The 24,069-nt window shown below is 39.9% G+C and overlaps 1 protein-coding gene across 1 annotated transcript in view; it reads right to left on the bottom strand.

The window, feature by feature from the left end:
* The window catches only part of IQCA1 (IQ motif containing with AAA domain 1), a 260,984-nt gene that overhangs the window by 110,512 nt on the left and 126,403 nt on the right, over positions 1–24,069 (bottom strand). Inside the window, exons 8-9 of the mRNA XM_038749256.1 lie at positions 14,128–14,271; positions 2,185–2,260 (exon numbers count right to left, since the gene is read on the bottom strand). Of these exons, the coding sequence (XP_038605184.1) occupies positions 2,185–2,260; positions 14,128–14,271 (220 nt within the window). The remainder of the gene's footprint in view (positions 1–2,184; positions 2,261–14,127; positions 14,272–24,069) is intronic.

The following is a 24,069-nucleotide window of genomic DNA, read 5'->3' as shown; positions in this document are numbered from 1 at the left end:
CGCTTACTACGTGCCAGACACTGTACTAAGTTCTGGGATAGATACAAGATAATCGGGTTGGACATGGTCTCTGTCCCACATAAGGCTCACAGTTCCTCTAGACTGAAAGCTTTATGTGGGCAGGGAATTTATCTGTTTATTATTTATCTGTTTATAGTACTCAACCCAGCACTTAGTACAGTGTTCTGCACTCAGTAAGTGCTTAATAAATATGATTGACTGACTGACAGACAATCCCCATTTTACACATGGGGTAACTGACGCACAGAGAAGTGAAGTGACTTGCCCAAAATCACACAGCAGACAAATAGCAAAGCCAGGATTAGAACCCAGGTCTTCTGATTCCCAGACCCATGCTCTTTCCACTAGGCCATGCAGTAGGATAATTGTGGTGTATAACCTTCTTTATGGCTAAAAGGTCAGAAAGTGACACAGATGCCATAACCAACTTCCTGAACAAATCCCATCACTCTATAGAGAATGTGTGTATACTCACCTCTCTCTCTGCCTCCCTCCACCTCCCCACTAATTACTTAATTTTAGAAGATGATGCTAACTGCTGGTGGAATCCTGTCTGTGTATAGATGTGGCTGTAAAGCCTGATGTGCAACTTCCAATCTGTTGTCCATCGATGTGCTAATCCTGTTTCATTTTTCTGTCTACCTCAGTCTCTGGATTTCAGCATAGTTTTTGCTTGAGGAAAGGAACCTTTGTCTAGAGTGCTGCATATTGCTGCTGTAGTGTACTGTTTGGGATCTTGCTGCCTAATGTCTTTCAAGTGTTTATCCTGCTTTCCCTACTTGTGGGTATTCCTTTCAGTTCTCTGTACAGCAGATACTTGGAAATTCTGTCATTGCCCATTCTTTTTATTTATCTCATGCAGCAAAACTGTGTTGCTTTGAGCAGGGCTTTGTTGCTGGTGAGGTGACTGTGTTCTATCACCCTCATTGTTGATAATATTGTACTGCCAACTGATAAAGAAGGCCAGTAAGTGTCGCGGTTGAAACTCCAAAAAGACGAACCTGTAATAGGTCTGGGTCTCTCGGTCTTAGAGAAAGTTAGGCATTACTTGCCCCATCCTACCTTACTTCACTGATCTACTACAGTACAGCCGGCATACTCTACTTATCTAGTGCCAGCTTTCTCACTGTGCCCTAATCTCATCTAGCTCACCACCGATTCTTCCGCCCACATAGCCTGGAGCTCCTTCCCCTTCCATATCGACCAGGCTACCACACTCTCCATGTACAAAGCCTTATTCAGGTCACATTTCCTTCAAGAGGCCTTCTCTGATTAAGCCCTTGTTTTCCTGGCTCGCTCTTCCTTCTGCCTCGTCTATGAACTTGGAACTGTGACTTTTGATCATTTGATATTCACCCCACTCCCAACCCCACAGCACTTGTGTATGTATCTTTAAATTGTTATAAATTATAAATTATTTATTCATATTAATGTCTGTCTCCCCATCTAGACTGTAAGCTAGTTATGGGCAGGGATAGTGTCAGCTAATTCTGCTGGATTTTACTCTCCCAAACACTTAGTACAGTTCTCTGTATGTAGTAACTGCTCAATAAATACCATTTATTGATTATTTCGGTTTTTTAGATCTTCCACTTGGTATGAAACTTAATGCCCTGCTGTTGGCACACATTTTTCTAGACACCTGCTGAAGGCCACCTTCAACTCTTTGATTCTATTATCTACTTTATCTGGGATTAGTATACTGAATAAATGCAATACAGAGTTTTATGCAGGGTACTTTTGCAAATTTAAATATGTTTAGGATTAACAGACTTTTCTGCTTGGGTTTTTATCACTCTAATGGTATACAAAATATAGCCTTTAAAGAGAAAAAAATAATAATTCTACCCTCTTAATAAGCACAAGCACATTTGAGACAAGTTTAAAAAGGGTCAGAAACAGGGCTTAGGATGGGATAGATTTGTCTTGGTCAAATACTAGATTATACTATGCCAGGAACTGCTTTGTTCTCTGATGCATTGGGGAAGAGAGTGTGGGTTAAAATATGAAGATAAAAATGAAATTTTTACTGTATATTTTTATGATTTCTCACAGTTTGGAAACTGAAGTTATTTCACTGTAGGCTGTGTGCTCAAATTCACACACAGAAACAGGTCATCTAGAAGCAAAATACTGCAATTATGATTGATGCTCCCTACTAACCTTTATAGATGTTGTTTCCTTCTTCCATCACAGGCAGGAAAAGACTTGGAGCCATTTTCCAGCCCTCTTCCTCTTCCTATAAGGCACAGAATTACAGTTTTACATTAGCCAAAGACATAGGTCAAAGAAAATTGTTGTCTGAACAATAAAAAGTCAATCATTTGATTGATTTAACATGTGAGAGTAACTATTCTGCAACTCCAAGCATTACACAATTATTCCTGAATCCCTGACATCTATCTGGTCTTTAAGAACTGAGCTAACTGATCCAAGGATGGTGTAGAATGATCCAAAAACCTGGAAACTGTGTTTGAGTTTGAGAAGCAGTGTGGCTCAGTGAAAAGAGCATGGGCTTTGGAGTCAGAGGTCATGGGTTCAAATCCCAGCTCTGCCAGTTGTCAGCTGTGTGACTTTGGGCAAGTCACTTGACTTCTCTGTGCCTCAGTTGCCTCATCTATAAAATGGGGATTAAAACTGTGAGCCCCCCGTGGGACAACCTGATCACCTTGTAACCTCCCCAGTGCTTAGAACAGTGCTTTGCATATAGTAAATGCTTAATAAATGCCATTATTATTATTGTTATTATCATTATTATTATTATTTGAGGTGCCTTCAAATCAGACGTTCAAACACCATTCCCATTATTGCTTTGTTATAGATCTTGAGGTAATAATACAATGATTCAAGATTTTGGGAAAAATAAATTTGATCACTTTTAGCCTACAGGAACTTTGTAAAATTGCATTCAGTGAATCAAAAGTATAGAATTATGCCTCTGCTAGTATCCTTTACATATTATCTCAAGTTATCTAGCTTAGTAGTAATTATAGTATTTATTAAGCTCCTACTTTATGCAAAGCAGTCCACTAAGTACCTGAAAAAAAATACACTGGTGAGAATTAAACAAAGAAACAGCATGATCTAGTGAGTAGAGCAAGGGCCTGGAAGTCAGAAGAACCTGGGTTCTAATCCTGGCTCTACACTTGTTTACTGTGTGACCTTGGGCAAATTACCTAACTTTTATTTGCCTCAGTTACCTCACCTGTAAAATGGGAATTAAGACTGTGAGCCCTATGTAGGACATGGACTGTGTCCAATCTGATTAGCTTGTATCTACCCCAGCACTTAGTACAATTCCTGGCACATAGTAAGCACTTAATAAAGACCATAAAGAACAAACAAACAAAAAAATTATTCCTGGCTCTTTAGGGGCTCACCGCAGCACAAGATTTAACTCTGAGGATGAAATTTTTTAGTGGTTCTTCATTCTACATACTCATAGTTGATATCCAGCGCTTAGAACACTGCTCCAATGCTTAGAACAGTGCTTTGCACATAGTAAGTGCTTAATAAATGCCATTATTATTATATGTGCTGATTCTAGAACAGATGTCTACCTTGTCCAGGGGCCTCTAGTACTTTTCATTTCCCTGTTTCTAGCAGGATTTCTTCCTCTTAGCTTGCCAGGGACCCTAAAAGGATTTTCTTTGCCATTACAGACCATGTATTCTATCTACCATCTTACAAAGAAACTCCCCACTGCTCGTTTGTTCCTTATCTTTGTCCCTATATACAGTTAGTTCTACCAATCATGGGTGATTTTCACTACACAGTTTGGAGAGAACCCCTTAGAGGATATAAGCAACAGTCCTCTCACAATGCATGTTTTTCTGAATAACATGCGATGCGGCTGGAAGAAATGGTTTTGTGCATTTGCCCCATACTGGTCATTCATTCATTCACTCATTCAATCATATTTATTGAGTGCTTACTACGTACAGAGCTCTGTACTAAGCACTTGAGAAAGTACACTACAACAATAAGAAGACACATTCCCTGTCCACAACAAGCTTATAGTCTAGAGAAAGTGGGAGTATTACAATGTGAGTCTTCTGTCACATCGTATTCTTCTGGAACACATCTCCCCATTATCAACGAACTGACTATATTCTCATTAGTATCTCACAACCACTTGGAATACATAGTTAGCTCATTCAACTGTTTTTTTAACCTCATACTGGCCATGTGAAGAGCTTCATTCACAGAGGAATATTGCTTTAGAAACTTAGAACAGTGCAGATAGATTCTAATAGCTTCCGTTTCTAGGGGTGGATGACAGAGGAGGAAGAGGGAGAGTGGAGTCTTCAAGTAAGTAATCTTGCCAAACAGCACTGGTTCAGTGTTGATCTTCTAGAATATTTAATTGTTTCTCTGTCTTCTCCCCTAAACCCTGAACTTCAAGTGTGAAGAGATTTTTTTTTAATTAAATTTCAATTGTCTAGCTCCGGTTGCATAGTATAGGGAGTACTTTGTACGCCTCCAGATAATTTTGATTTTTTTTATATAATATAAAAATGCATAACAATCAATGGTATTTGAGTGCGTACTGTGTACAGAGCTCAACATTATTTTATTTTTTCATTAATTCTCAAAAAAGAAGCTTCAGAAATAGCTATAATAGAATTAAATATGGAACTCATCCACTTTGGGACTAAGACAAATTTTTATGGGCATACATTAACTGGGGTGCATTAACACTTGATTTTTCGGTCCCCTTTGGATGAAAAGCTGGTTATAAGGATGTTAATTATATGGGTAATTAGCTGATTATTTAGAGGCTTTGTGAAGAATTTATCATTCAGGAGTGGAGGGACAATACAGTATTTTTGCTTTACTTTTTATTAGCGCCTTTTCTTACACTCTCCCTCCTCACTTCAAATCCTGTGAATTTTTGGATTAACAATTACATCTTGAATTTAATAATACGGTAATGTGATGGACTTATAGGGGCCAGAAGGTATTGTTTTGGTGGCAGTGAACAAGAAAGGGAAAGTGGAGAACTGGGGATTAAAGGCAAGCTTTGACTTGAAGACCTATAATAGCTCCCCCACCTGAAGCAAGTCCTCACAAAGAGTATTTCTCATCTCATGTTATCATCAGTGGCTCAGTGGAAAGAGCATGGGCTTGGGAGTCAGAGGTCATGGGTTCTAATCCCAACTCTGCCACTTGTCAGCTGTGTGACTTTGGGCAAGTCACTTCACTTCTCTGTGCCTCAGTTACTTCATCTGTAAAATGGGGATTAAAACTGTGAGCCACCCATGGGACAACCTGATCACCTTGTAACCTCCCCAGTGTTTAGGACAGTGCTTGGCACATAGTAAGAGCTTAATAAATGTCATTATTATTATTATTATTATTATCATCAGTGGTACTTAATGAGTACTTATTGTGTGCAGAGCACTGTTCTAAGCACTTAGCATGCCCTAGATTTGCTACATTGTGAGAACTCCTTCAACTTCATTCATTCATTCATTCAATCTTATTTATTGAGTGCTTACTGTGTGCAGAGCACTGTACTAAGCGCTTAAGCGCTTGGGAAAACCAGAGATGCTAAAAGAAAAATGAAAAGCCTGCATTTTCTGAAGTTGATGAAATATATATTCTGAAATATATAGACACCATTTTCTCCAATGCCTACATTTTTATACCCTGATAATGTTAAGATAATTTGGGATGATTAATAACTTTCAACATAATATTTGGTTGTGTGTGGCTTCCATAAAAGCTGATACATCACCTTGGTTTTCTTTAGGTTTATCATTAGCCCTTAAGGCTTGGTTGAGTTGGAGAGGAGCCTTACAGAATAGTGAATGAACCACATAAGTGGTCCTTTAATATTCTGAAATGATTACTTGTCCTCCCAAAATGACCATCTTATTACCAAGAAGTAAATTTAAGCACTGGAGGATTTTGAGTTCATATTTTAAATCTCAATTGCAAAGCAGTAGTAGAGATGCTAGGCATATAGGAAAATTCAGAAAAATAGGTTTTCTTAAGGTCACGATCAAGGAAAAATATTAAAATTCAAATATTTTATATTCTTCTCAATTAACTTTAGAAACAACTTTGGAAACAGTGTGAAGGGTGAGCTAATGTTTTGATATGTTAATATTGTGATATTTTAATTAGCCAATTGAGGGAACAGTGAATTATTAATTTACATATTACATATTATGGTATTTGTTGAGCTTTACTGTGGGCCAGGCACACTTCTTAGCACTGGGTTAGACCCAAGCTAATCAAGTTGGGCATAGACCATGTACCACATTGGGCTAACAGTCTTAATCACCATTTTATAAATGAGGTAACTGAGGCCCAGAGAAGTGAAGTGACTTGTCCAAAGTCACACAGCAGACTAGTGACAGAGCCAGGATTAGAACCCATGATCTCTGACTCCCAAGCCCGTGTTCTATCCATTATGCCATGCTGCTTCCGATATAGAATATCCTAATTAATGAGAGTAGGAGTTATAAGAGAAGCTATAGGAGAAACAGCATGGTTTAATGGCAAGAGCATGTGCTTGGGAGTCAGAGGTCATGGGTTCTAATCCTGGCTCTGCCACTTAACTGCTGTGTGACTTCAGGCAAGTCACTTAACTTCTCTGTGCCTCAGTTACCTCATCTGTAAAATGGGGATTGAGACTGTGTTCCCTTTGTGGGACAGGGACTGTGTCCAAACCGATTGCTTTGTATCTACCTCAGCACTTAGAACAGGGCTTGGCACATAGGAAGTGCTTAACAAATACCATTATTATTATTAATAATAATCGTATGCAATTTTAATTATATAATTAGGATTGCATGATAAGAGTATGAGTTTTACAATTTACTTTTCTAATTTACTAAGGAGTTACTAACAGTGCTAAGCACTGGGATAAGATAATGTGGTATTTAAGTGTTGGGGTAGATGCAGGATAATAAAATTAGATTGGACACAGTCCCTGTTCCAGATTTACTGAATTTGCTTGTTCAGTTGGAATTTGAAACAGAAGCTATTATTTCTATCATTGGGTTCATGCTGGATCCTTTACAGCCAAGCATTAAACATAGCAGGCACTGAAGCCTACAATATCAGGTACCTTAATATTTCCCATGTTAGTATAATTTATTCTCTCTTTTCACTGGGACTGAGAAAGCAGTTAGAAGGGAGAGCTTTTAAGGGAAAAAAATCACTGTTAAGATTGATTCCTCATTAGCTACGAAGTTTAGTAGAAAGTTAATTCTGGTGAAATATCAATTTCCAAGAAGAGTGGCATTAATGCTTTTAAGGGACATACTTGAATTTGGAGTCTTATAACAGTCTGTATGTGTCAAAAACTCTCCTTCTAGACTGTAAGCTTGTTGTGGGCAGGGAGCATGTCTACCAATTCTTTTACATTGTACTCTCCCAAGTGCATAGTATATTGCTCTGCAAATGCAAGTAATTAACATGAAGATCCTAATGGTTGCATATTTGTTACTGGCTTCCTTAGACAGGGAGGGTATGTAATATTGGTGTAAATCTATTAATGTAAAAGTCCCAATTTCAGCATTTCATTAATAAACATTTATTTTCATTGTTTAAGGGAAAACACCTAGTAGTTAAGATAAAGCTTTCTTTCCAATATATTTGAAAGGAAAACAGGAGGTCTACTTTCCCTTTTCATTTGTGTAAAAGACGAATCTCAACTAATGGATTTTAGTAAGAAATATGAAAGCAAATGTGACATCTCTTGATATTGTAATTTTTTCTTATTTTTAATTATTTTTGAAAGAGTTCATCCACACCAGAAATTTATCAAAAATCCAGCAGGGTCTTCTGCTTTCTATGGCTGTAGCATGCCATTCACACTCTACCAGTCACAGAGGCCAAGTGGCATGGGAATTTAGAAACAGCTTTTAGGATGGTTTTCCTTTTACTTACAAGTATACCATAAGCACTTCTCTTCCTACCAGTTTACTTCCAGTATTAGTAAACATAAGGGAATTGTGTGTGGGTAAGGAATCTGGAGAACCAGGAAATGGTTTGTTCAAGGTGTTTTTACTTCCAAAACTTAAAAGATTTCTAGCTATCTGAGGGGAATATCTGCTCCAGGGCATGTAAGCCTCTGGTCTGAGTAACTCCCAGAAAACTACAAAATAATCATAATAATAGTGGTATTTGTTAAGTTCTTGCTATGTGCCAAGCTCTGAAATAAGCAAGGGGTAGATGTAGATACAAGACAGTCAGGTCCCACAAGGGGCTTACAGTCTAAAGTAGGCAGGAAAACAGTTATTGAATCCCCATTTTAAAGATGAAGGAACTGAGGCACAGATCTGTTAAGTGACTTCCCTGTGGTCACAGAGCATAAATGTGGTTGAACAGGGATTAAAACGCAGGTCCTTTCACTCCAAAGGCCCATGATCTATGCACTAGGCTATGCTGCTTCCCAGGTTCCAAATGGTTTCTGTATGTCCTGAGAGAGAGGACAGGACTGGTTCCATCTGCTTCCTCACTGGTCTCTTGTCCCTCCCCACTCCAGTCTACACTTTATTATGCTGCACGGGTCATTTTTATACAGAAATGTTCAGTGCATGTCTCCCCACGAACTTCCAGTGGCTGCTCATCTCTCTCTGTAACAAACAGAAACCCTTTACCATCGGTTTTAAAGCACTTCATCAGCTGGTCCAATCCACCTCATCATTCTCCTACTATAGCCCTGCCTACACACTTTGCTCTTCTAGCTCCAGCTTATTCTCTGTGCCCCAGACTTATCTATCTTGCCACCAACTTCTTCCCCACATCCTCCCCTAGCCAGGAACCCCATCCATATGAGCCAGACCACCATTCTCCCCACATTCAAAGCATTATTAAGGTCACATCTCCTTCAAGAGGCCTTCCCCAATTAAGCTTTCTTTTCCCCAGTTTGTTCTCCCTTCTGCTTCATCTAGGCACTTGGATCTGTGACCTTTAGGCATTTGATAAGTGCCCCAACCCACAGCACTTATGTACATATCTTCAAATTATATAGTGTAAATTATTTATATTAACGTCTGTCTTTTCATAGACTGTAAACTTGTTATGGGGCAGGGAAGGTGTCTGTTAATTCTGTTGTACTTTTCCAAGCACTTGGTAAGTGCTCAATAAATACCACTGAGTAATTGACTGCACCTCTACCACAGAAACACTGTTGATCTCTGTGGTGTTACACTGGACCCCAAAGTGTCCTGGGTTGGAAGGAAGAGGCCTGGAGGAGCCACAGAATGGAACATGGCCCCTAAGGCCATCAGGAACCTGATCCAAACCCTCTTTCCCATTAGCTTCTCAAGGCCACCCATTGGCAGTAGTTGGTTGTGTTGTCACCTGACCAGTCCGCAGTTTCCAGCCCACAACAAGGTTGTCACATTAAAATTTTGGGCAGCAAGAGAAACTCAAAATACCACATCACAACTAACCATAATTTCCTAGCCATCTTGAACATGTCTGAGGTTTACTGGTGATGCCTTTCCTTATGAGAACGAATGTGGCCATCTTGGGGGCAGTGTGGTTCAGTGGAAGGATAACAGGCCAAGGAGTCAGAGAACCAGATTCTAGAGCCAGCTCTACTACTTGTCTGTTCTGTATCCTTAAGCAAGTCACTTAACCTTTCTGTTCCTCAGTTTCCTCATTTGCAAATACTTGTTCTCCTTCCTTCTTAGAGAGCCCTGTACTACAGGGACTGTCTGAGCCAATAATTTGACATCTACCCTGGAGTGTAGCACAGTTCTTTTCACAGAGAAAGCACTTAATATATAACATCATTATTCTTCTGGACTAGGCCCAGTTCTCAAAGCCATTTTGAAGGCCAAATACTAAAACAGCTTTGTAGTCAATCATATTATTGATTGTTGCTGACTTGTAATAATAATAATAATGATGGCATTTATTAAGTGCTTACTATGTGCAAAGCACTGTTCTAAGTGCTGGGGAGGGTACAAGGTGATCAGGTTGTCCCACGGGGGGCTCACAGTCTTAATCCCCATTTTACAGATGAGGTAACTGAGGCACAGAGAAATTAAGTGACTTGCCCAAAGTCACACAGGTGACAAGTGGCAGAGCCGGAATTTGAACCCATGACCTCTGATTCCAAAGCCCGGGCTCTTTCCACTGAGCCATGCTGCTTCTCTGTACTTGTACTTCCCAAGTGCTTAGTACAGTGCTCTGCACACAGTAAGCGCTCAATAAATATGAATGAATGAATGAATGAATTTATTGAGTGCTTATTGTGTGCAGAGTGCTTGAGAGGGTGCACTATAACAATACAACAGACATTCCCTGCCTACAATCTAGCGGTAGGGCCTTACAGCGTAGAATTTGAGAGTGATAGGAATCTGGTTGCTCCATTGTTACCACACTGTGTCAGTCTCCCAAAGAGCATGTTGACTTTCTTTGTTTTTCTTCTTTGTCCACCTGTGCAACATGGTAGACTTCAGTGACAGCTGCTCTATATTTCCAAAGAAACCTTTAGTTATATATAGGGATTACCCATCGAACTCTGTATCAAACAGAAACTCCTTACTATCAGCTTAAAGACACTGTCAGCTCACCCTCTCCTACTTTACCTTGCTGATTTGATACTTCAATCCAGCTGGCTCCTCTAATGTCAACCTGCTCACTGTACCTTGATCTTTTGTGCCTTGCCACTAAACCATTCCCTATGTCTCCCCTCTGGCCTGGAACTCCTCCCCCTTTTATGTATGATAGACCACCACTTTCCCCACCTTCAAAGCCTTACTAAAACTGCATCCTCACTAACAGGATTTCCCTAAGTCCTCATCTCCCCTACTTTCTCTCCCTTCTGCATCACCTATGCACTTGGATCTGTATCCTTTATTCACCCCACCCTCACCCCCACAGTATTTATGTAGATCCGTAATTTATTTTAATGTCTGTCTCCCCTTCTAGAAAGTGAGCTTGTTTGGGCAGGGAATGTGTCTGTCAACTCAGTTGTACTGTACTCTCCCAAGCTTTTAGTACATTGCTCCACACACAGAAAACAATAAATGTCATTGACTGAATAGGGATACCCAGGTAAAATACAGGCTTCTTGCATTGTGGTGAATGGATTTAGACAGATTTATGGGAGTAAGTACAGAGCAGATCACACTGAATGTAGAAAAAGTATGGTGTAGAAGGCACTTTAGTAAATTCTCCTGGAATGCGGGATTATATGGCTTGGGAAGTATTTCCTCGTTAAAGAAAACTCATACAGAAGTACTTACCTGTTCCAATGCTGTGTGCATGCACAAACTGTTTCTTCCTTTTCCTCATATCTAACGGGCTCACATTTTCAGATCAGTACTCTCTAATTCCCTAGCAACATTCTAGCCAAAATGCACAGTGAAACACAAGTTACAGCAGAAGTGAGCTTAATAAGATTTGCTCATAGTTCTCTTCAGAGCTAAGTTAAATAACATGAGAATTGGGTGAAACCACCTCAGAATCCAAATTGCTATAGCTTAAAAACAGGACAAAGTATACATTGCTGTTTCAAACAGTTTCAAAGGGTTCAACATGCATCTTGATAAACATAGAAAGTTGAGTTGTAAAGGTAGATTGTAAAGTCTAGGTTTCCTTTATTTTTATCTGCTTGCCCAATGTGAGATCAACACCACTTTCTATGAGGTAAATGACATTCTTTATATTGAATACATTTTTTCTAGAGAAAGGTAAATGTATGTAATAATATCAGCAATCTTTTCTGACCATACCCTTGACTTATCAATGCTAAGACAACCTCTTTACTGCAACATTGTACTTCACTGATATATTTTAAATGAGAATCAATTATAAATTGAGCACACGAACAAATTTAGCTATTTTTCTCTCTTAGTCTAATATCAATTGTTTCTTTCATTCTTAAATTCCAGTGGTAAAAAAAGTCACCTGATGGAGTGGCGTATAAAGAAATCTAAAAATAGTAACTGCTATTTTTTATTAGATTTTTCTTACGAAATTTTCAAACTAATCACAGTTTTAAATCACATAGTCAACACATAAAGAACATTTCTTGGGCCTGATTAAAATTATAGTCACTCTACTCTTTTTTTTTACATCAAGACTTCTCTTCAGTTCTCAGGTAATCTTGAAAACCCACAGCCTTGTTCTTTTATTTGTTAGCCAAATCCTAGGAAATGGTCCATCTGGACAACTATATAAGTGATTTGATAAGGATGCTATTTCAAAATTCAGAGAAAAATGATTGCAAATCTGTTGTCCTAAAAGAATCAGCACAAATATGCCCTTTTATTTAGAATGACATTGTCCTTTTAAAATTTTTGCATTCACCACTTTAAAGTGCAGTGATTTAGAGGAGTCACCAAATAGGTCTAATCTTTTAATGAGAAAAACGTGAGTAAAATGTTCACTAATGAAAGACCTCTTCTATGGCTTTCAGCAAAACTCTATTTGTACTAACTTTGAAAAAAAGTCAACCTAGTAGTATGCAAATTAAGCTATTTTCCCAGTGCAAGAACTAATTCACCAGACCTTTCTTTACTAGTCCAGTAAGTTTTAAATTTGTGAAAACTTCTGCTTTCATCCTTACTTAATGATTTTAAGCTCAGGGAAAGGGATGATAACTAAAATTCTTTTTTTCACATTCTTGGGCAAAATTGGGTGTGTTTTCAGAAGGTAGTTAAATACAACTGCTGAACTTGCTCAACATCTTAGCCACATATGGGTAAGGTCTCACTAGTAGAAATGTCATATTTGACTGAAAAAGTCAGAGACACACACAAACAGAGAATGACTGCATGTGAAAGAATAAAAACCATACCACAAAAGAGCTTCAGTGTGCATGGAAACACAGAAAGGCACAAGGAGGTGAAAAGAAGATTGGGCTTTATCTAACAGAAATGTTTGTGACTTTCCCAGTGCCTAGAGAGTTACTCTTTGGGTCTCCAATCTTCCTCCCCATCCTTATTGCCCATGTCAACGTACAAAGACAGGAAATTATATGAAGCGGTGAATACAGGGAACCTGTAGTAGTTAACCTTTTTTGAGTCCAGAATGCTGGTTTTGAGAATGTTTTCAAAGAGCATTCTAATGTAGGTATCTTAGAAGTGTTTAACTATCCTTAGTCATTTGGAAAAAAAAAAGCAACTCGTAGCTGAACTGTGGACAAGAGTGAGTCTCTCTTGCATAAAGGAGGAGTTCAAATCCAGAGAGTAGTTAATCAAGAGTTACAACAGTATTTTTAGAATTTGAAGTCCTTGACACTTGTTATAATTTCAACATTGATCTTTTTCACAGTCATAATTAGATCATAGCCCCTATTTTATGAAGTATTGACACAATACGCTTTACTTAATTTAGCTTCTGCCTAGTTGTTAAAGTACTTTGACAGGCACTGTCAAAAAATGCTCATGATAAATGCTTTTTCCCAGAGTAAATGTTCAACTTTATGAAGGGTTTACAAGGAGGGAACACAATACTCCTACAAACTCTACTTTTCCTATTGATCACTGATAAAATCAATGAAAATGAAAGATTTATGGTGTTTGCCAGAAGTGAAATCATTTTTAGCTTTTGCTTACCTTGGAAAGGTGATGAGAAACCAAAGTTGCTATTATAGTAAAATGTCCAAAATTACAGTTTCAAAACACAGATTTGACTGAAGACCAGACAACTACAAACACATTTATTTCAGCCTGCTGGTCAGAGCTCAATTTATTCTAGGTCTTCCTCAATTAACCTATTATTGAAGAAAGCAAACTGGGGAGTATCTCTTGGAGAAATAAAATCTCAAAACTTCCAAATCTCATGAGGGGATAGTATTTTACAAGATCTATCAATGATCCCATACAAATAAAAATTGGGAAATTGTTCCTTGGGGCAAATATCTCATTCTTTTAGAAGGCACTTGAATCTGAGAATTGGAAACACAGGGATATTAACTTCAGATCAACCGAAAAAATTGAAATATATCTTAAAACATTTTGTCAGAAAATAAAAGGTGGACTTTTCAGCGGGCACTAAGATAGGATTGCCCACTGACTCAGTATAAAAGTGCTGTTTAACTATTAAAATTAAAGATTTGTTTAACAGGGCTATTAATTCTTATGCAATCCAATTAAAGAGTCACTAGAATTTAGAATTCCCTACTTTTTCTTTCTTTTTCTTCTTTTCTTTTTTCCTTTTATCTTTCTTTTCCTTGGTTTTCTCTTCCCCCTTTTCTTTCTTCTGCTTTTTCTTGGATTTCTTATTCTTTTCAGCTTCCTCTTCCTTTGCGATTATTTCAGCAATAACCTGGTAAGCAGAATAAAATCAACAAACAGGAGACAGAATAGGGGTGATTTTTCACATTTGAACTGTAACTGATTTTGGAAAAAGTGCAAGAATATGGAGTTTTATACATTCCTCATTTAATTGCTTTCCTAGTTTTTTTCAGCTATTTTATTCCTGACTCTACCAGTTTTACAAGTTTATATTTCCAATGCAGAATACACTGATTCATTAACCAGCCCTGCGTGAGAGTTGGGAGGTGCATAGTAGTCAAATATGCTATATAGCTAGAGACAAGGCTACTGTGGTCATTGATGACACTTGTGGGTACCAGGATGACTCTCTTTACAACCTGAAATAACAATTATGCTGGCTGTTAAGCACTTACTATGTGCCAAGCACTGTTCTAAGTGCTGGGGTTGATACAAGTTAACCAGGATGGTCACAGTCCCTATCCCACATGAGGCTCACAGTCTAAATAAAATAACAAATGAACATTACATTCCATGCGTTATGCAGTTGTGCAACATCATGCAATAGTGCAATGCATAACGTTTTGCAGAAGTCTGGAGAGCCTAGAGAGTGTCTCCAAGTGGTCTTCTGCCAACTAACCCCTCTTGTTTTTGCTCTTCCCTCTGCATTTCCTATGAACTTAGGTTTGTACTCACTAAGCACTTTAATACTCACCTCACCCCCAGGCCCACAGCATTTATCCTTAAACTCTGCCACCTCCCCTATAAGCAATTTATTTTAATGCCTGTGTCCCCCATTAGATTGTATGCTCCTTAAGGGCAGGGATTGCATCGACCAACTTTACTGTATTGTACTTGCTCAAATGTTTTATACAGTGTCCTGCTTAGGGTAAGCATTCAAATACACCTTCTTGTGGGCAGGGAACATGTCTCCCAACTATATTCTACTCTCCCAAGTGCTTAGTACAGTGCTCTGCACATGGAAAAGTGCTCAATAAATATGATTGATTGATTGATCAGGGGGAACACTTCTGGGACCACCACTGAGTTCCCTACTGCTGCTCCTGGGGACCACTTCTACTATGAACTAGAAGCAATGTTAGCAACACGTGGTCTTCAGGATGTGTAACAGTGACACCAATTGCTACATTACTCCTGGTTCATTCATTCATTCATTCGTATTTATTGAGCACTTACTGTGTGCAGAGCACTGTACTAAGTGCTTGGGAAGTACAAGTTGGCAACCTATAGAGACGGTCCCTACCCAACAGTGGGCTCACAGTCTAGAAGGGGGAGACAGAGAACAAAACAAAACATATTAACAAAATGAAATAAATAGAATATGTACAAGTAAAATAAATAGTGTAATAAATACGTACAAACATATATACATATATACAGGTGTTGTGGGGAAGGGAAGGAGGTAAGGCGGGGGGATGGAGGGGGGAGGAAGGGGAGAGGAAGGAGGGGGTTCAGTCTGGGAAAGCCTCCTGGAGGAGGTGAGCTCTCAGTAGGGCCTTGAAGGGAGGAAGAGAGCTAGCTTGGCGGATGTGCGGAGGGAGGGCATTCCAGGCGAGGGGGATGACGTGGGCCAGGGGTTGACGGCGGGACAGGCGAGAACGAGGCATGGTGAGGAGATTAGCGGCAGAGGATGTGGGCTGGGCTGTAGAAGGAGAGAAGGGAGGTGAGGTAGGAGGGGGCGAGGTGATGGAGAGCCTTGAAGCCGAGGGTGAGGAGTTTCTGCCTGATGCATAGGTTGATTGGTAGCCACTGGAGATTTTTGAGGAGGGGAGTAACATGCCCAGAGCGTTTCTGGACAAAGACAATCCGGGCAGTGGCGTGAAGTATGGATTGAAGAGGGGAGAGACAGGAGGATGGGAGATCGGAGAGGAGGCTGATACAGTAGTCCAGACGAAATAGGATGAGAGCTTGAACGAGCAGGGTAGCGGTTTGGATGGAGAGGAAAGGGTGGATCTTGGCAATGTTGCGGAGGTGAGACCGGCAGGTTTTGGTGACGTCTTGGATGTGAGGGGTGAACGATAGAGCGGAGTCGAGTATGACATCAAGGTTGAGGGCTTGTGAGACGGGAAGGATGGTAGTGCTGTCAACAGTAATGGGAAAGTCAGGAAGAGGGCAGGGTTTGGGAGAGAAGACAAGGAGTTCAGTTGTAGTAGGAAATCTTCTCATCTGAAAATGAAACTTGTTACAGTGAAATTGTATCCAATGAATGAGGGTGGGATTGACATGGTTTACGAGTGAAAGACATTCCATTCCAAACTGTGTACCTAAAAATATTGTACTTTGAGGCCTGATGTCTTTGCTGCTTGCAATACTTATAGTTGATTTCTAAACTGCTCCTTAGTGTCACAATCTTCCTGAAGCCTTTGGTCAAGGAGAACACTTTGCCTGATTTCCATCCACCAAGATAATCTTCCAGTTAGAATTATCTCTTAAGAGTTTACTTCTGCATTACATCTTTCTTTTTTTGTATTTGTTAAATGGTTACTGTATGCCAGGCACTGTACTAAGTGCTGCTTTAGATACAAACTAATCAGATTGGATACAGTCCCTGACCCAAAAGAGATTTTCAGTCTTAATCCCTGTTTTACAGATGAGGTAACTGAGGCACAGAGATGTAAAGTCCCTTGCACAAGGTCACACAGCAGACAAGTGGCAGAGCTGAGATTAAATCCCAGATCCTTATGACTCCCAAGCCCATGCTCTAGCTCTAACCCATGCTCTAACCATGAGGCCACGCTGCTTCTTTTGAGACTGCACTTCAGGATATCTTTAAATCACTTGTTTGGCCTTCTCCAATTTCCATTTCTCTCACATGTATAGTCCTGCAAAGGTCTGTTTTGATAAAAATTGTCTGAAAGCAGGGTAGCTGACTGCATTCCACGACACCATTCTTGATGCTCTTGTCCTGCTATTTCACATTTAATATGACTCACAGGCGATGCTAATGGAACTTCTTGAAAAACTAGAATTGCCATATAAAAGTCAGGACACTACTTCAGGTTTGCATACTTTTTCTCCTGAGGCAGATGACAGCAGAAGTTTGCTTCATTAACTTGGCTTTGAAAGCCCGATTTCTTCAGATCCTGAGAACACGAGAATACCCAGCACTCCCCTGATAACATTGCAATTTCCTGGTGGGCTGTGACTGATGTTTCACACAAAAACACTTATCAGCTTTAAATATCTTGGGAAAGGCAAAGCAAAGAAATGTATATATTAAAATACCATCATCCTATGATAAAAAAGGATGGTGGATATCTACATTAGTAAAACTCTTTTTTTTGCTTTTTAATTACATTCTTCATTCTATTCATATGTGTTTTAAGAGCCAAGAAGTCTCAAATGATGAGGCCCTGGAATGCACGTTGAAGCAATGCTTATCACAGTGCACCTTCACTGGATGGGCTATATAGGGTAAAAGGATGAAATTAGACTACCTAGGCAAGCTACTTTATGGTGACATGTAGCCAGAGGTAAGGTGGCTCCTAGAGAATATAGGGCACCCCTTTACCAACCTTCCCCACAAAGACAGAATTCATTCATTCATTCAATCGTATTTATTGAGCGCTTACTGTGTGCAGATCACTGTACTAAGCGCTTGGGAAGTACAAGTCGGCAACATATAGAGACGGTCCCTAACCAACAACGGGCTCACAGTCTAGAAAGACAGAAGACTGAAGACAGACAGAATACAGGACTCCCTTTCAACAAGCCCCTACCTCTGATATATTTTATTTAAATTCATTTATTTCCTTGCAAATAATATTATTCTCAATTGCTAAACCTCCCAAATACTCAGCAAATAATAATTTTAGCAACAATGAAAAATAGTATAAATAAAATAGTAAAATAGTATAAATAAAAACCATTGTGTATTTAATCAATTGTATTTATTGAGAGCTTACTGTGGGCAGAGCTAGAGATATAGCCAAAGTACTGTAGTGTCCAGTCACTCAGCAGATAGTAACACTAATAACAATAAAAGTATAACATTAAAAACCATTGTGTACTTAACCATATTTATTGAGTGCTTACTGTGTGCAGAGCACGGTACTGTTTGGGAGAGTACTATATAATGGAGATGATAGACACATTCTCATATATATATAAGATGAAGTTACCCTTGATGGTTAAGTTCACCTATTAGTTCTTGTGCCTGAAAAGGCCAATGTGAAAGCCACAGTCGTGTTCCCCTTTAGTGCACAAACATCCCAACCCACACACTTTGCTCCTCTGATGCTAACCTTCTCTCTGTTCCTTGATCTTGTCTATCTCACTGCCAACCTCTTGCCCACATCCTGCTTCTGGCCTGGGATGACTTCCCTCCTCATATCCAACAGACAATTACTCTCCCCACCTTCAAAGCCTTATTGGGGTGGGGGTGGGGGGCGCACATCTGTTCTAAGAGGCCTTTCCTGACTAAGCCCTCCTTTCCTCTTCTCCAGCTCCCTTTATTCATCCCCCTCCCAGCCCCACAGCATTAATGTGTGTATTTGTAATTTACTTATATTAATGCCTGTCTCTCCCTCTAGACTGTAAATTTGTTGTTGGCAAGGAATGTGTCTGTTACATTGTAATCTTCCAGGTGCCTTAGTACAGTGCTCTGCACACAGTAAGCACCCCATAAATTCGACTGATTGACTTAATGTTTGTAACTCCTGGAGCTGTTTTCTCTTTTGCCTCCTTGTCCCTGTTCCTGTGTGTAGCTTTTGCACAACTAGAGAAGCAGCATGGATCAGTGGAAACAGCCCAGGCTTGGGAGTCAGAGGTCATGGGTTTGAATCCCAGCCCTGCCACATGTCTGCTGTGTGACCTTCGGCAAGTCACTTAACTTCTCTGAGCCTCAGTTACCTCATCTGTAAAAATGGATATTAAAGACTGTGAGCCCCCCGTGGGACAACCTGATCACCTTGTATCCCCCCCCCACCAGTGCTTAGAGCAGTGCTTCGCACATAGTAAGCACTTAATAAATGCCATTATTATTATTATTATTATCAAAATACTCATATCTTGATGGCAGTGCACCATGCAGGTCTGACCTCATCAAATGAGTCTCAATTTTCTGCTAGGAATCATCATTGATTGTTGCTTTGTTTTACTATGTCCTTAAAATGTTTCCTCTGCTCTCCTTGCTCCTTGATAAATACAGATATGCAACAGGTACAAAAGTACAAAGAGAAATGTTTGGGATAAACACTTCCGTGGGCAGGGGTGCAACACCCTATAAAGGGCCCAGGGAAATATTTTTCTTTGCAAGTTCCTCTAGACTGTAAACTCCTTTTGGGCAGGGAACATGTCTACCAATTCTGTTATAGTGTTATATTTAAGCAGTGTGGCTTAGTGGATAGAGCATAGGCCTGGAAGTCAGAAGGACCTGGGTTCTAATCCCAGCTCCACCACATGTCTCCTATATGACCTTGAGCAAGTCACTTTACTTCTCTGTGCCTCAGTTACCTCATCTATAAAATGGGGATTGAGACTGAGACCCAAGTGGGACAGGGACTGTGTCCAACCTGAATAACTTGTATCTACCCCCAATCAATCAATCAATCAATCAATCGTATTTATTGAGCGCTTACTGTGTGCAGAGCACTGTTCTAAGTGCTTGGGAAGTACAAGTTGGCAACATATAGAGACAGTCCCTACCCAACAGTGGGCTCACAGTCTAAAAGAGGGAGACAGAGAACAAAACCAAACATACTAACAAAATAAAATAAATAGAATAGATATGTACAGGTAAAATAAATAAATGAACAGAGTAATAAATATGTACAAACATATATACATATATACAGGTGCTGTGGGGAAGGGAAGGTGGTAAGATGGGGGGATGGAGAGGGGGACGAGGGGGAGAGGAAGGAAGGGGCTCAGTCTGGGAAGGCCTCAGACTAAGAAAATATACATTTCCAATTTACAGAATGAATCTTTAACATTTAATAAACACCATTTTCTAAGTGGCACTGGCACAGTGCTTGGCACATAGTAAGAGCTTAACAAGTACCAAAATTATTATTATTATGTTGATGATGATGTACTTTCCCAAGTGCTTAGTGAAGTGCTCTGAACCCAGTAAATGCCCAATAGATATGAGTGATTGATTGACCCACTGATAGCTGAATTGATTGCAGCAGCAAGCCAATACTGAATCAAGGCACTCTAACCCACCAGGTAGCTACTTTGGTAACTGCTGCAATCATCACTGCTTGTGTTAATCAGCTAGGTTTCAGGATTTCTGCTGGGTATATTTGCCTCATGGAAGACCTTAAAGTTTAAAAATAAAACTAGCGATGCTACCAATTGTTGTCCCATGCCAATCATACAATTCCACCAGTCCTTTACCACTTGTAGCCCCACCTCCTCAGTGGAGCCAGAGCCACGGCAGAGGAGAGATGGATGGATCAGGCCAGGGTGTGGGGGAGGGAGGAGGGGAGGAAGGGCATTGTGTCCCTCCCCCAAACTCCCACTATCCTCCCTCTGCCCCTTTCATGTGTTTTTTGCCAGGGTGGAGAAACAGGGCCAGAAGCAGGAAAGGGAGTGAGGCTAGAGGTGCTGATCACTGCAAGCAGCTGTGACTATGGTTAGTTAAAAAAACAAAGAAAGAAAAGCCCTGGAAGGAGGTGGGTATAACGACTGAGTTGAGGATGCAATGAAAGGTATCAGAAAAACCACTAGGAAGAGAGGAGGCTAGGGAGGAAGGGGGGCAAGGATGGACGTACACTGTCATTTTTACTTACCTTTAGGACTCAACCATTATATGGGGGCTAGCTCTGGAATGGAACGTAACTAATTGCATCTAGGTTTATGGGACAGTACTGCACCATACAACCATTCATGATCCAAATGCATTTTCAGAAACATAACCACATTATATCATGGGACAAAACTGTATTTTTATACTGTGCTTTTGCTGCCTGAAATTCACCATGTAATGGAAGTCCAAGGTTTATTTTTTCAGGTTAAAGGAAAAAGTTCCTGGTTTGCAGGGAATGTGTGCCTACCTACTCTGTTATACTCTCTCAAGTGCTTAATATAGTGTTCTGCACACAGTAAGTGCTCAATAAATACCACTGATTTATTGAAATAGCTTAAAAAGTCAGATTCTTATGGAGGCTGAACCAGGCTTTGGACCTTGAGAGGTTAATAAAATCTTGAGAGAGGATGCATTAAGGGTAGAAGTTTAGACATTAGCCTGAGCTTAAATCAAGAGAGTTCAAGTTCCATTAGTGAAATGTACAGAACACCAGCCTTTTTGTGTGATTTGAATAGGAAAGCATAGGAGATGCAAATGCTAAAATGAAAAAAAACAAACTCACCAAGGGCACTGGAAAGGGAAAGATATTAAATGGTGATCCAAGAGAATGAATTTACCTGACATGGTTGAGCAGTTTACTTCCCAGAGTTACGCCCTTTAATTTTAATTGCACAGGGATCATAATGAGTTCACTAAAGGTATATACAATGTCACCTTTCAAGCATACTTTGATCAATTCAAATCCCATCTACATCCTACTGAATAAATAGGATGAAATGATTTTCTGTCCAAAATCAGCAATCACATATAGCCACTAATGATCTTTATAATTAGCCTTTCTGAATGTGAACCAGATACACACTGCTTATGGCCCTAACAGATTAACTTTTTAGACCCCTCATTTATGAGATTTACCCACTCAATAGCCCTTGGCCCCCTTCATTAACAGTGTGAGTGAGGAGTGAAATATGACTTCCTCTTCCAAATTCAGTTATGACCAGATACTATTTATCTATAGTCTGAGAAAGCAGAACCTGCACATAAAAGAGAGGGGGCTAGGCATAGTAGTAATAATAGTATTGATTTCATTTTTAATTTTTCATGGTATTTGTTAAGCATTTACTATGTTCCAGGCGCTGTACTAAGTGCTGGGATAGATACAAGCTAATCAGGTTGGACACAGTCCCTGTTCTACACGGGGCTCACAGTCTTACTCCCCATTTTACAGAATAATAATAATTATGGTATTTGTGAATCACTTACTATGTGCCAGGCACTGTACTAAGCGCTGAGGTGGATACAACCAAAACAGGTTGGACACAGTCCCTGTCCCATGTAGGGCTCAGAGTCTCAATCCCCATTTTACAGATGAGGTCACTGAAGCACAGAGAAATTTAGGTAACTCGCCCAAGGTCATTCAGCAGACAAGTGACAGAGCTAGGATTAGAACCAAGTTCCTTCTGATTTCCAGGCCTGTGCTCTATCCAGGTTAAGTGCCTACTGTGTGCAGAACACTGTACTAAGTGCTGGGAAAGAGTACCCACGTGGGAATTAGGCCAGACCCTAAGAAAAGATTCTTGAGCAATGCATCCCACATGTCATGATTACTAATGCAAATCAGGAATGAGGAGATATGATACCACAGAATCAATGTCAGTATTAGGAAATCTTGGGTTTCAAAAGGTAAATAAAATATTATCTTGAGTAGCAATATTTTTGTTTACTGAAGCCAATTTCCTTGTACCATTTGGCTCTTAGGAGAAGGAGAAAAGCATGGTTATAAATTATAATTTCCAAAATCTCATTAGTGAATTTCCCCAAGTATTTCAGTATGTTATATTTAATTAAATATGGTAATTTAAACCCTGCGCACCATTCAGTCATATCTGGTGGTGATAAGCAGTGAAGCATTTCATCCTCCTGGATAGATTAATAGATTGACTAGAGTTCAAACCACTTTTATTGTCCCAGCTGGACTGTTCTTTCCAAAACTAACAGAGCTACTCAAAGCTTAGCCATAGCTCTAGTGATACTGTGAGGCCAGAAATTCATCCCTCTGAATAACTTTGACCTTTATTCCCTCTTCTAGCTCTCCAAAGGGTAAATATAAGCATTGCCAAATAGAACTCTGGAGAGTGTTTCCAGGGAAAATTTATGTAACTGTTGATAACTCATAAATGGTTTTTAATTTGAGAGAGGAGTACTTTTGAGCATCACTAGCTTCAAATTCAGAAATCAATATATGTGGCAGTTTGAATTTTGTAGATTTCACATGTATCCTGAATCTTCCAGAATGAATGGGAAAATGAATACAATATACAGATTTCTGTTGCTCAGAACTTAGATATGTAGAGGACTGGCTTGCCAGCAGTCTGACACTCCACCCCAAATTTTACTCTCTAAAGTCCAACCTTTTTTTTTGGTCCAGGCTACCATGAATTACATGGGGGTAGCAGACTGAACAGAGGGTAAAGGCCAATCAGAAATAAGTTTGTGGGTGGCTTGAGAAAGTCCCAAGGTGGGGTTGAAGAGAGGTGAGGGGATTGCCTGGGGCTGGGGAGGATGACTGGGAGACTGCTGAGAAAGCTCTGGGATGGGGACAATTGAGAAGCAGCATGCTTAGTGCATAAAGCACGGGCCTGGGAGTCAGAAGGACCTGGGCTCTAACTTGTCTGTTGTGTGACCTTAGGAGAGTCACTTCACTTCTCTAGGCCTCAGTTACCTCGTCTGGAAAATGGGGATTAAGACTCTGAGCCCAATGTAGGACATGGACTGTATAATAATAATCCAACCTGATTAGCTTGTACCTACCCCAGTGTTTAGTACAGTGCCTGGCACATTGTAAGTGCTTAACAAGTACCTTAAAAAGACCATAAACAAACAAGCAATGCTAACATTAACCTTCTCACTCTACCTCAATCTTGTCTATCTCACCATCGACATTTTGCCCACATCCTACCTCTGGCCTGGAACACCTTCCCTCTTCATATCAGACAGATAATTGCTCTCCCCCACTTCAAAACCTTATTGAAGGCACATCTCATCCAAGAAGTCTTCCACGAATAAGCCCTCATCTCC

Source organism: Tachyglossus aculeatus, chromosome 7 (genome assembly GCF_015852505.1).
Source record: "Tachyglossus aculeatus isolate mTacAcu1 chromosome 7, mTacAcu1.pri, whole genome shotgun sequence".
Taxonomy (NCBI): domain Eukaryota; kingdom Metazoa; phylum Chordata; class Mammalia; order Monotremata; family Tachyglossidae; genus Tachyglossus; species Tachyglossus aculeatus.
The sequence above is the reverse complement of the archived record's forward strand: the minus strand, read 5'-3'. Positions and strand labels throughout refer to the sequence as shown.